The 13,528-nt window shown below is 39.4% G+C and overlaps 1 protein-coding gene across 3 annotated transcripts in view; it reads right to left on the reverse strand.

Annotated features, from left to right (window-relative positions):
• The window catches only part of MBP (myelin basic protein), a 111,069-nt gene that overhangs the window by 49,058 nt on the left and 48,483 nt on the right, over positions 1–13,528 (reverse strand). For all 3 annotated transcript variants that reach the window (XM_030485896.1, XM_030485914.1, XM_030485904.1), the window contains exon 3: positions 6,123–6,213. In XM_030485896.1, coding sequence (XP_030341756.1) covers positions 6,123–6,213 — 91 coding nt within the window. The remainder of the gene's footprint in view (positions 1–6,122; positions 6,214–13,528) is intronic.

Here is a 13,528-nt window from a genome sequence, read left to right on the forward strand (position 1 = left end):
GTGGCGAGGCACTGGAACAGGTTGCCCAGAGAACTGGTAAATGCTCCATCCTTGGCAGTCTTCAAGGCCAGGCTGGACAGAGCCTTGTGTGACATGGTTTAGAGTGAGGTGTCCCTGCCCATGGCAGGGGGGTTGGAACTAGATGATCTTAAGGTCCTTTCCAACCCTAACTATTCTATGATTCTGTAACAACTAAGTAGATGTCCAAGAGCTATTGTTACTGTTTAAAGCATCAAATAGCTGCCAGAAAAATAAAATAAAATAAAATTGATTGCTACTGTTAAAGAAAACCCATAAAAATGAGCCATAAGCAAACCACAGAATTAACATTAAAAAAAAAAAAAAAAGCTAATATCTATACTTCAGAAAAAGCTTCAAACCTTAAAATAACAAAAAAATCGCACCAGTTGGCCAACTGCTGCCTCTGAAATCCTGTGGGTCTCAGTTTTCCAGTCTTCAGCTTATCTTGTCCCTATGTAAACTACATATTGTTTGGAAAAAGCGTTTTATGATAAAACACATGAAAAAGCAAAAGCTGTGAGCACTACATGTGAGATACAACAACTGCACAAAAAACGCCAAGCATTTTTTTATTAAAATGTAAATCTATTCTTTCCATTTCAGAAAGCTAATCCAGTCTTACTGTTGTAATTCTGATAAACCAGTGGTCTCTGGATGGAAGCAGACAGGCCAAGTCTTGCAGGAAACTGGGAAAAGGAGGAGATGGTGAAGGGAAGTGGAAATATGTTAACAGTTGGAAAAACAGAATCATTACTTAGCTTATCATGAAAAATTACAGGAGGCTAAGTTCCCCCATTTACCTCTAATGCGAGAGGGAATAACTGCACTGTGGTAATACCATTCATTTTAGGACAATTTGCTGTCTCACCCGATTCATTATTTTGTGTAAACTTGCCATTATTTTACATTAAAGTCATAGCTTGTGTTCCACAATTGATCGTGTTTACAAGGAGAGAATCTTCCCAGTAAGGTCACTGAACTGCAGTAACCCTCAGCTTTTAGCAAGATCCTGACTGGACCCCATCACCTCCTGATAAAGGCATTGTGAGCCAAAAGCTGCTAAATGCCTTCCAGCTCCTTTTGCATTCTGCCTCCACCCTTTTTGAAACACGAATCAAAAAGAAAAAATTGGTGAAGAGTGAAATCCATACAGATGTAACACACAGTGATATATATTCCCACCTTGTAAGTATATTTTGTACAACCACTTGTTAATTTGAAGAGATCAACACTGCCTATTATTTCGGGAGAATGGGTTTATATACCATCATTACACCCTCAACTGAACAATAAAACCCCCAAGAACTGGTATCCAATACACTGCATCCAAAAATTCCTAGGTGTGTGGACAGTAGGACTGCAGCCACTGCAGCTGCCCTTGCCCTACCATGTTAAGGGAGGCCAACAGCGAGCATGACTACATTTGTCAAAGCGTTACAGATGGAAATCTCATGGAGACAGAAGTTCTTCAACCTGCGTGGGGTTATACAACTATCCACAGGACATTCTGCGTAGGACAGAGCAGCAGGCGTCAGCATAAGCAGTGAATCAGGGTGAGGCAGGGTTGCTGTCAAATTGTGCTGAATATACAGTTTCTAGCTATATCTGAGCTCTGCACACAAAAAGATACCTCGGGATGTACCCAGTGCTGCAATTATAAACGGCAGAATGACGAATGGTGCTGCATTGTGTCACTTTGCCAAACTCAGACGTAGTTTACCCGTTGCCAAAGTGAAAGAAAAGAAAAACCTCTACAATTCTGATTTTTTTTTTTTTACTTTCCTCTAAAAGAAAGATTCACTTTGCCTTCTGTACAAAAACAAAACGCACACAAAAAACATCAAACCCAAACAACAACAACAAAACCCAACACCCTACAGTACAGCTGCAGCCACATAACACAGATCACTGGAAAGCACTAAACCATGAAGAACCACAGCCACATCCACAGGTACAATTCGGACTTGATCTACTATATAGAAATTAAACTTTCCTGCTTGAGAAGATCAAGACTTACTGTATCCTGAAAAGTTTGTACACCTCCATTTTTCATTGCTATCAGAAAGGGGAATATGCTGTCAGCATATTACAGTTCCCCCATGGATAATTTTTCTTTACTGTAATTTTATGTTTGTTCAACCCTATGGGGGGGGGGGGGGGAAGTATCAATAAAAGTCTGCATTTGTCCTTTTTCCAAGTTAATGCAATATGGGATTGCACCAAAGATACAATCCTCCTAGTAGTCAGAATGACAGGCAGTTTGTTGCCCTGCTTTTGCCTCACACATGTAGAGCAGCAATGGATCTAATAAACTTCTAGAAATAATCTCTGGAAGTAAGGCCAGCAGTCACCTCCTGATCCATTTCTTTAAACATATAGCACTTTACCCAGCAATTGTTTTCTCTCACTTGGACTGAGATGTCATTCACCATCCTTTCCTAACTGCATACTGGTTGCAACAGAGACCATGTTGACTACGTGCAAGTCCAACAGAAGTTTGTAGCAAGCAAGACATTCTAGTTCCACACCACAGATGCATATTCAGTATATATCAGACAACAGAACTCTGTTGGGTGTCACAAGAAAATCCTTTCAAAAGACAAACAAAACTAACTCTTGTTAATTCAGAAATTCATAGTTACAAATACCATTACTGTGCAGACTAAATTTCTCTCTCATATTGTTACCCTTCTGCTCCATTTATCCACTCTATCCTCTTGTATAAAAAGTTCATGACCTTTGAAAATTAGCTCTCTGAAACACAAGGCGTACCTGATTTGTTTGTTTCATAAAACAGCTGGTACAACTTGGCTTCATTGTTGCTAAGGACATTTCAGCTATACTGCTTTTACTATTCAGTGTGACAATAAATACTGAAGAGATATGCAAAAAGACCCTCCAGAATGGTAATTCCCAAATCCAAATCATATGAAGAAAAAAACTAAGACATTCATGGCCACTCACAAGTGACCCTCCACAGCAGTGGATCAATCCTTGCTTCTATCTACAAAGAATGTTGTTGGGTCTAGCAGACTTGAAAGAGATATCCACACTTGGCTCCTCTAGCACCATAACATTTTCTATCAACAAGAACATGCTTAAACCACGACACCTCCAAAACTGTACCCAACTGACAGGGTAGTGTGCAGACACCACACTTACTGTGGAAGCAAATATTTCTAAAAGAAAAAAAATACGCTGTATTCAAACAGCACGGCTCCCTCAGATCTCTTCTGTATACCACTCTCTAACAATTGCGTCTATTCTATGCTGTCCACAGTACAGGAAGTTTCCTTTTCCTGAAAAATCATACTGTCACCTGGTCCAAGACCATACACTAACCTTGGAGAGGGGGGAGACTAGAGCAAAACAAGAGATTTCTGTCTCTGCTGAAAAGCCCTTGCCCTGGCAGTCCAGGCAGCCTGGCGGCTGCAGGGACTGGCAGTTGCTGCCACCGGGTGGCTCAGGGAAGAGGGACAGACAAGGCTTCAGGGGGGGACCAGACCTCACCAAGCACCCACTGCACACCCATGCACCAGGACAGAAAGGGCAGGCAGCAGCCAAGGGGTGCTGCCGCCTGTTCTGAAAGAGGCTCAGTGGCTGCGTCAGGGAGGAGTTGGCCTCTCTGCTGGCTGTGCTAGCCTTTCTGTAGGGAGTGGCATTGCCCAGAGAAAGCTGGGAAGAGTGATCTCTGTGAAAAATAAACAAAAAAGGCACAGAAGAGGGAGGTCTGCGTGAACAGGGAAGGCTGCGCTGCACCCGCTCAGAGACTGAAGGCTATTTAAAATTATTCAGAAGAGGGATTCAAGCGGAAGCTGAAGCTACAAATTAACCAAGTACTGGTGCATTCTTGATGCTCATTATAATTAGCATCACTGTGGAAAAGAAAGAAGAAAAAAAATGAGGGATAGCTTGACATAGATCAAGCCAGAGGGAGAATAACTGAGCAGGGTCTGCAACCTAATCATTTAAGTCACAGGAGAACAAATAACTTGCCTACGGAAAACTGCTTCAAGCTTATAATTTCTCCCCTGTGAGATGGATTTAAACATCTTAAGAAATTGCCCAGAACTGCAGTGAAAGGCAGGTATATCCAACAGTGTAATTCTCAGACATATAAAACTTGTATCTGCCAAAATTTTCTCCCTGACTCTCAGGGAGTCTCACGCTGAAGTAGTTTCATTTGTACTTTCAATCCACTTTGATTTCCTCAGTTGAGCAGGGTGAAAAGGAAGATTAGAGACTCCATCTGAACTGTACTTCCTTCTTTTTTCTTCCCCCCTCAGATTTCGATATAATCTTAAAAACAAACTTTCATTTGTAACGTGGTAAAAGGGTTGATATAAGACTGGTTTTGGAGTTGGAAAGACATTTTCCTTCTTTTGGTGCCAAGTTATCAAATGTTGATCATTGGCTTATCTCGGATAAGCAGTACAGTTCACAGATTTGGAACACGGAAATATTTAACAATTTGTTAGTAAATCATTAGCTTTAAAGAACACACAGGACGCTGCATGTTGACCTTCTTAAATTAGTAAAAGAATCTGTAGTGAGGGTATGGATCACTGGATGGTGAGCTTAAGCCTACCAACAGTTAACTTCATGGTTTTATCATTTCCATTGTTAAGTTCACAGTTCCTATATGGTCCACAGGCTTGGCTAACTACCAGTTTAGCTCACTGCTACATGGGGCTAGTGATCAGACTAAACAGAAGGTTTAAAAGCCTAACGTTTTGCTGGGAGAAAAGCAGATGAAGGTCTCCTTGCTTTGCTGTCTCCATCCTTCCCACAGAAGGAAAACCGGAGATTTGAGAAAGGACAGTCTGAGATGCACATTACACAGTGCCGCAGGGCTCTATAACCAGTAACACTGGAGCTACTTCAAGTAACTGGTGGAGCAGATGTAGAGGAAATGAGGTAATAGCCTTACCACTGAATTAATAAAGTTGAAACTGAGTTCTTAAGTACACTTGTGGATTCTTCAGACACTGGCATTCTATGATCAGTGTTGGAAGCATTCGTACCAGGAATTCAGGCTCATGTGCCAATCACACTACATTATCTCATTGAGGAAAGCTGATTTTAAACGGTCACAGCATTGTTTCCATGTAGAGTAAGAAAGACTTAATTATTCATGCTCCATTCTTTTTGTACCTCAAAAGAAAAAAATTCCTTACTATATTAAAAAATAACTGACACATCCAAAAGTTTTCAAGCTAGTCAGACTTAATAAAATCCACATGACTTCTGCAGATCTTGAGTTTCCACACCAGAACACAAAAGAGCTAAATACTACACCCACTGATAATCTTTCAGCCTTTCTTTCACCTCTCCTGCATTAATGCTAGACTACTGCTTTTTTATTGGAGTTCTATTAGCATAAAATCAACATAAAGTTGGAATAATAAGGTTTCCCTGGCTCTTTTCCAAACCTTAATGCAGAAGAAAAGGCAAAACCGGTTTTAAGATCAAATAATAAAACTACCAGCAAAACCTATAGGGGGAGCAGGGAGGGATTCACAGAAAACTACCAAGACGAACTCATCTAAAAATCTGGGCGTAATCAAAGGTCATCTAGTCTATCCTTCTGCCACAAGATGGATGACATTACATCAGCTTAGCCAGTTACTTGTCTAACATGTTTTTAAAGGTCTACAATGATAAATCTCTACACTTTCCTGGTGATCCCATTGTTTTAGTATTTCTTTTAGGATTCCCCTTCCCAGCATTTATTTAAATCTTTCTTTCTGCAAGTGAATTTAAAGAACTCATTGCTTGTCCTATCCCTCATGGACAGAGAAAAGTTTATTTTCCCTCTTACTTCATACATCTTTAATTTTGTTGAACACTTGGATTCAATCTCTCTTCTCTGCGGTAACGAACTGCAAATCTTTCTTCAGAGATGATTAATTTTAGACGTTTGATCCCTCTTTATTTTCTCCTTGGTCCTTTCCCTCACCTTTTCAGGTCTCTGTGGAACTGTACAGCCCACACTCAAATGCTATATACAAACATTAAGTAGATCACAAGGATTTTGTGGAAATTCTCTTTTCTCAACTTACAGATCAGGTAACATTTTCCAGCTGTCTGAGTTAACTCACCAAATACTTCATTATCCTCTGAAGACTGCTGGGTTAGTCTGGCTGCTTTTGGACTCTCTTTAGCTGCTTCCTCCACCTTGGTTTCAGCATTCTGTAAAACAAACATTTCTTCAGATTAGGTCATTTACAGTTATCAACCAGAAATATTCTTCAAACTTCTTAATTATGCACACATTACATTCTTCATGAATACAGAATCATTAACACAGAGGGTTTTGGTATCTTTACTATGTATATGTAGTTTTGCAAAATACTGAGGGAAAATACTTTCAGAGAACACAGTTGTGGGGGTTTGGGTGGGCTTTTTTGGGGGGGGGGGCGTGGTGTTGAGTTTTTGGCTTTGTTTTTTTGAGTCTGTCTTAATCTGACTAGAGGCTATAAGATGGAGGGTTACAGAAGATATCTAAGTAAGAGAGAGATCTTAAAAACCATGACAGACTTATAAGTTTCCACCTTTCCTCCTCATATTTCATTTTCTTTCTATTGACATCTTCCACTGTTGACTTAGTGAACCAAGAGATCCGGAGATAGTGCACAAATATTTCTCCTTGCAGAGCAAAGGTAAGTGAGCTAGAGAGAGCTTAGGAGCAGCCATCCTCAAGTCTTTAACCAACTCATGTACTTAACTGTTTAAAGCACAATTACTTATCTATTTTTTGAAACAAATCTGCCAGCTACCTAGTGTTAGACTGGGCCCAAAGATAAGGCAACGGTTTCAGCACTTAAATTGACAAAAGTCAAAGCGTTTCCTTCTCTAGCCAGAAAAGACTGAAGGAAATATAACCTGTGAAACACTGAGTTTTCAATATTTATATTGCTAATACAGAAAAGATAACTCATGTTTTACTTCAGTACTCAAGAGAAATGTATATGCAAGCTTGCAGTACTGCAGATAGTAAACTGCATATGCAGTCAACTACTCAGCAATGGATATAAAGTGGCTGATGCATTAAATATTACTGGAAAGAATCGACTAGAAGTTGAGAAAGGAAAAAAAGAAATGTAGTATGCCTATGTTTTTTAAACAACAGATATTGCTCTGTTCAAGTACATGCTCATTCAGAAGACTGTGTGTGGTATTTTGGAGAAATCACTTCTGTACAATCTAAAAATTTTGACTTATATTTTAAAAATGCTGCTATACAATCTCTCTATGAAAACTACCAGTTCTGCCATCAGAAACATAGCAGCATACTTCCAAACCATAAGCAGTGTCTTATATCCCCTTACTAATAACCATACAGAAGATATAAGAAGACAGGTAGATTAAGTCTGTCAACCTCCCTACAGAACACAGGAGTACAAACTTAGAGCATGTAAACTCGAGACTTTTAAGCAAGACAGCAAGCTTTGTCAGGGAAAAAAAAGGAAAAAAAACCTAGGAAGCCTACTACTGGTGTTACACAGCAGCAAACAAGAATTAGAGAAAGCAAAGAGAACAGGAAAGAAAGGAGAAACTGTGCTTCAGAGGAAGAAACACTTGCATAAGAGAAAGGATTCTGCTGTTCCTCATGCTCTGGGGAAACGGCTGAAAATCTGTAAACTGCTGCAAGGCATCAAGAGCAGTAGCAACAAAACACTACCCAACAGATACTCAGCAGCGTCTGTGAAACACTCCAAGTTCTTGCTGGAGAGATGTCTGCATCTCTTACTTTAAAAATATAGTTTTGGCAGTGTCAAGGAAATTAGAAAGACTGAGCCATGAGATATTTCGGTTTGAGTTAAATCACTGGGAAGAACTACACAGCAGCTGTGCTGTCTGCTCCCCAGGTAAGACACAATGTTGGTGTTGACAGGTATCAGCTCCAAGACATTGACAGGAAAGTTCTGTGATGTATCAGCCTAAAACAAGACAGTGCACAGTTGGATGTAAATCCGTTTGGCATGGCTTCTTACACAAATTATAAACTTTAAAAAGATTTCTTTTATTATTTGCACTAAAAAATTTACACGACACCTTATAACTGGCATACCTAATATTCATATTACCAAAACCAATACAAGAAAAAAAGAACAATCGATGATCCAGATGTTCTAAAACAAGTTACGATATAAACCAGCATTTTAAAAGACAAGATTTAGTCTGTTGCTTAATTCTTTTTTCCAGTGCCCTAAAAATTCTTAAGTGTCTCTATCCTTTCAATAAATGAACAGAAAATGTCCACATTACCCTTTCGCTGCCTGAGCTGTGCCAGGAGGGATTCTTCACCTACAGTTATAAAGTGCTTATGGTTGGTTATAAAATAAAAGTGGCTTGTACACAACATCGTAAATGTAATTCTATCTAGCTCTTACTTTCAGGCTGACCACTCAATGCAATTTTGGAAGTGATGGGCAAAATAGGTTTATTTTATAGTATCGGTTCCCCAGAACTACAAATTACATCTGATTTTAGCAGGAAATAAATATTACTTAGGCCTAAATTCACAAAACCTCACTCTCAATCTCTCCCCAGAAAGCATCTCCTCAACCATCACAAAAATAAGCATTAAACTGGAACTCAAGCAGCTATGTCACCAAGAAAACACAGGACTTGGAAATGGTAAATTGTACTCTGCAGTATCCAAGACAGCTTTTTAACTGTCTTGCCATTTTTGCATACTAGTTAGGAAGAGCTTGTTTCTTTTCCTTTAACCATAAAGCTTTTACTCAATGACTTCAGAAAAGTTAAAACTGCTCTTCAGAAAACAGTTATTCAGAAGTGTCATATCTAAAAGAGAATTCAAGAAATCCAATGTGAAGCAGAGATTTGTATTGTCTATGCTCTCATTCATTCTTGCCTCTTACAATCTACCCTGTTTTCTTATTATGTACTTATTACATAGCTAATATGTTTAGCTCCGTCCCAATGGCACAAATGAAAACAGATTGCAATTTCTGTTTTTTGTTTGTTTGTTTGTTTTCATTCACTCCTGTCCATTGCACATTACCTTCCCTGCCCTTAAGTCTTCGACAACTAGTGGGGGGAGGGGAGGAGGAGGGAAGGGGCAGCGGCATGGTAAAATACTTGATTTTTCCTCTATGCTACATTTAGGAAATTAAGATAAAAAACCAGACACTACCTCAAAAGACAGACAAGAGTTTCTACTGGATAAAATCAGATTTCACTGGCAATAAATGTCCATTTTGGAAAAACAGGAAAAGGGTAAATCGTTGCAGGCAGTAACAATCTTCATAATCTAAACTGTATCCACAGCAGCAGACCATGCAACACCAGACCTGGCTGAAGAACTCTGCAAAACATTCCTCATCTTCCACTTCTACACTGATAGTCACTTAAATTCTATCACGTAAGGCTACCTTTCATCTAATAGTCACAAAAAACCCCATGTATATGATGTTTAAGTTACAGTATACCTTCAGGACATTATATATGTTATGTCTTCTCAGATCTAACTGATCTTCCACAAGGTTCCAGGGAAAAAAAAATAAGAAAAATCTTCAAATCATGGATATGTGCTCCTTCAAAAATGTGACAGTAACATGATTGAGAGCCATGTATCAGTAAGTCTGTCAAATGCACAAACATTTCTCTAAATACCAAATACTGCTGCAATTGGCAGGACAGGTTGTAAGTCATTCTTAACAATGGCCATTTTTTTTGTCACTTTTGTATTCTGCATCCCAAGATTAAGTACCTACAATGTTGTTTTCACGAAAGCTGGAGATGTTCCTTGCTATTTTCTTCTCAGAGACCTCCATCAATTTCAAAGTTTTTAGCTCCTGTTCACTGTGAGGAATTTTACACACACAACTCAATCAAACAGACGAGATGCTGTGAACAACCCTTATTAACAGCAAGAATTTACGGAATGGCAGTTGGCCCTCTTCAGGTGGGCAGAGATCTCTTGGGCCTGCATTACTGTTCGAACATCTTTCTGAACGCACCCATTAATTCTTCTTAACTGGAGATTTTCCAACCCTATTAATAGAGAAACCCATACACATACTAGTGAGCACCAGGCTTCTTGGACAGAATGCGAATGGTGAATTTTAACAATGTCATACCAGCTAATTCGTACTCCTGAGCAAGACTATTGCCATCATTCCGAATAAGGTTATGCCAGACTGAAGCTGGGCTCATGTTTTCTCTACAGCATCACACTCTTGAAAATGCTCCAGGAGCTCCTGTGTTAGTTAATTCTTCAGTCCCCACCACTTATGAAAAGGATTCAAATTTTCCCATTAATTTTCAGACAAATAAAGTAACTCTTCTAAATAGCAACCTACTCACAGTCGTTATCTCCAGTTTTCTGGTATACCTCACATTCTCAGTTTAGTTTTCACTTATACAGATTCTTTACATTCAGCGTCTAAAATGGCAACACTCAATATCCTCTATAAAATACAACTTCTATATAATTTTTCTTATGTTCCCATGCATGTGTCAAAATCTTATTTAAGGCAAAAGAATGACAGACAGAAAGATGGAAAGAGGGCTGGAGTTTTCCAAGGACAGTTTTCTGCTCCTCTCAGCTTCAATGGTAGAGTTGCTGCTAATGTCACCAACAGAGAATTTCAAAAGAAGTTTCAAACAAAAGGATCTCATCACTAACCCCCAAGGCAGACAAAGGCCCTTTGAAAAATGGTTCAGATGCCTCAAACATAATATCCAGGTCTTTGAAGAAATGCATTCAGTCTGTCTTAAAACCTTAAGATACTGAGGGGTTGCATTAAAAAAACCCACTGAATTCCAACGCAAAAATTTTCTACATTTCCCATTATCAGTTCCACACTATTTTGCTATATGCTTCCCTCCATTTATGAAAGGCATTTTAAAACTACTTTTGTCTGTGGAGAAGTTCTTACATACTGGGTTAATACACAGGACATCTTGCCTTTATAGCAACTCTGTTTCATTTTGAGAAAAGAATTCTGACCACAGTGGGGTTCACATATTTTATAACTGAACTAAAATCTCTTCAGCTCAGAACGTAACACATAAAGACAAGCAATGGATCCACCGTATGCCACTAATCAGCTTTTACTAGTCCATAAGGTACTCCCCCAGTGCTGAGAAGGGAGGTTCAAGCATACAACAGGGAGGAAACAAGTGATTACATTACTGTGTCCATATCACTGGCAGAGGTTAATCGCATTTGGGAGCAAGGTGTTAAAATGACAAGAGTTCATTTGCAGGACAGACAATCCTGTGCAAGAATCAAGGTTTCCCCATGAACTGAAGAACAAAAAAACCAACAACCCCAAACTTGTGTACCCTACACATAGGGGCAGAGGGAGAGGAAGAGCCACGTAAGTGAGCAGTTACTCTGTAGGTACTCTTAGGACACTGCCAGAATCTTGAATTCTCATAAAACAGCAAGAAATTTGCAAAACAAGACAAGACACAAAAATACGCTGCGGGTCAATGCTTTCAACTTGAAGCAAGAATTCGGTCATGTGCCATTCACTCTGTTCACATTAATTCTGAAACTGTACACAGGAAACCTGAATGTGAATCACATAAAATTCAGACAAGTATGGACAGAGCTATGACTTGCTATTTCCTCTACCAATCCCACCCTACAGAGCACAGCAACCACCACAAGCAGTGCAGTGGCACACACAATACAAAACTGTGAAGATCCATGTAATGATCTAAAATTGCACTTGGGAACAGTGAGTTTTGCCTCCAGAACACTTGACCTGAAATTAATGTTATTAAAGCACATGTGCTCCCTCCTTTGAACCCTGACGGTTTTTCTATAGTGCCACTGCAAACGGCATCTAGCAGGCACATTGATAGATGCATCTCTTGACCTCATGAATCAAAGAGGAACTGTAACAACACCTGATCAGGAAAACCAAATATAGGCACTTTGGACATCAAGCACAACAGCAAATCTCTTTTACAAAAGGTGTGGAAACAGATTTTCAGAATAGCCTCAAGAGTGACGGCTATCAATAGTGATGTTTTCACAGTCTACCCATCACCTTTATCCTATCTAGACTGTTTGCTAATTCACTTTCCTTTGAGTACTCATTTAGCCACATGCTGAACAAGTACAGACATTTCACTCTTTTTTTCAAGAAAAGGATGTGGTTTAAGTCATAAACACAACATTGATGCTGCAGCCTTAACTTTCAGTGCATTTCCTTAAAGGCTTCATAAATACATTGAACAATGACAGTATCTAACCCCAGCAGACCAGCAATTTTCACATGCCACCACCTGAGGTCTTTCTGAAGGGTAATAATAGAAAAGTGTATAAAAGCAATCCTGCTTCCTTCTGCTAATGAAACCATTCTATATTCATGCATATTGATCAAATCTGAGAAGGATTCATATAGGTATCTCATACACCAGAAAAAGATAAAAAAGGTCACGTAAACATCTGAGTACTTCATCTATGCTAAAGCACAACCAAGATGCAAAAACTAGCAACTAGTTACAGAATAACACACAATAGTTAAGAGGGAAAAAACCAAAACTGTGACCATTAAAAAAAGTGAAAAATAACAATCCACTAATCAGGGAGAGAGGATTGCAATTATTTTGGGCTTCTTTTAGGCAAAAATTCCTTTTCAACCTTGTACAGTAAACTTCTCGTATCGCAGGTTTGAGTTTGAGTTCATTTAAATGAGTAAAAAGCAACACTTGCCGCTTGCCACAGCCCAAATTATTAGAGATCCTCAGCCTTGAAGCCTCCTGAGGGGCTTATACAGGACTGTATGTAGCAGTAAACCTGTTGATTTGCCCTTTTTAACCATAGGAAGAGCGAAAAGAGGTAGAAGAGACGGCAGCTCTCTATGGCGAGTACAGTGCAATGGTACAGCATGGCACTCAGCGGCACTACAAACTTGCTTCAAAGCAACACCATGAGGGTTTCTGCAGGGTGCACAGCCCCATCTGTGCACTTCTACAAAGCAGCACTGAACAGCGAAGGAAGCAAAGGCACTGAGAGAGCTCTTCAAACACTCCCCTCTGGACAATCTAGAAATGGCTGGCCACAAAGGAGCATGTTTGGGAGACTTCACCATGCCAAACCATGACTCAGTGCAGAAGTTACTTGATGTCATGATATTCAGAGGAGAGACTACAGCCCTTTCCCTGACTCCCACCAGCCACTGGCTGTATGATGCTGCATTTGTCTGCTGCTTATGGAGGTTTAAAAACAAACAAAATCACACATACCCCTGCCCCCCCAAAACAAAAAAAACCCCAACCAACCAACCCACAAAACCAAAACACAAAAACCAAACAAAGAAACCCCAACCAAACAAAAAAATACCAACAAAGCAATGTCCAAATCTGTTCATCATATCAAAGGATGCCTGCAGTGGCCCAGGAACAAAAAAATACTCAGTGTCTTAAATGAGTAAAAAACCGAAATATTCAGTTACATATTATTTTCTTTATTCAATTACCTAGAAGGTAATGAGTGAAATATGTTATAAAATGAAAC

The sequence above is a fragment of the Strigops habroptila genome, chromosome 1 (genome assembly GCF_004027225.2).
Source record: "Strigops habroptila isolate Jane chromosome 1, bStrHab1.2.pri, whole genome shotgun sequence".
NCBI lineage: Eukaryota > Metazoa > Chordata > Aves > Psittaciformes > Psittacidae > Strigops > Strigops habroptila.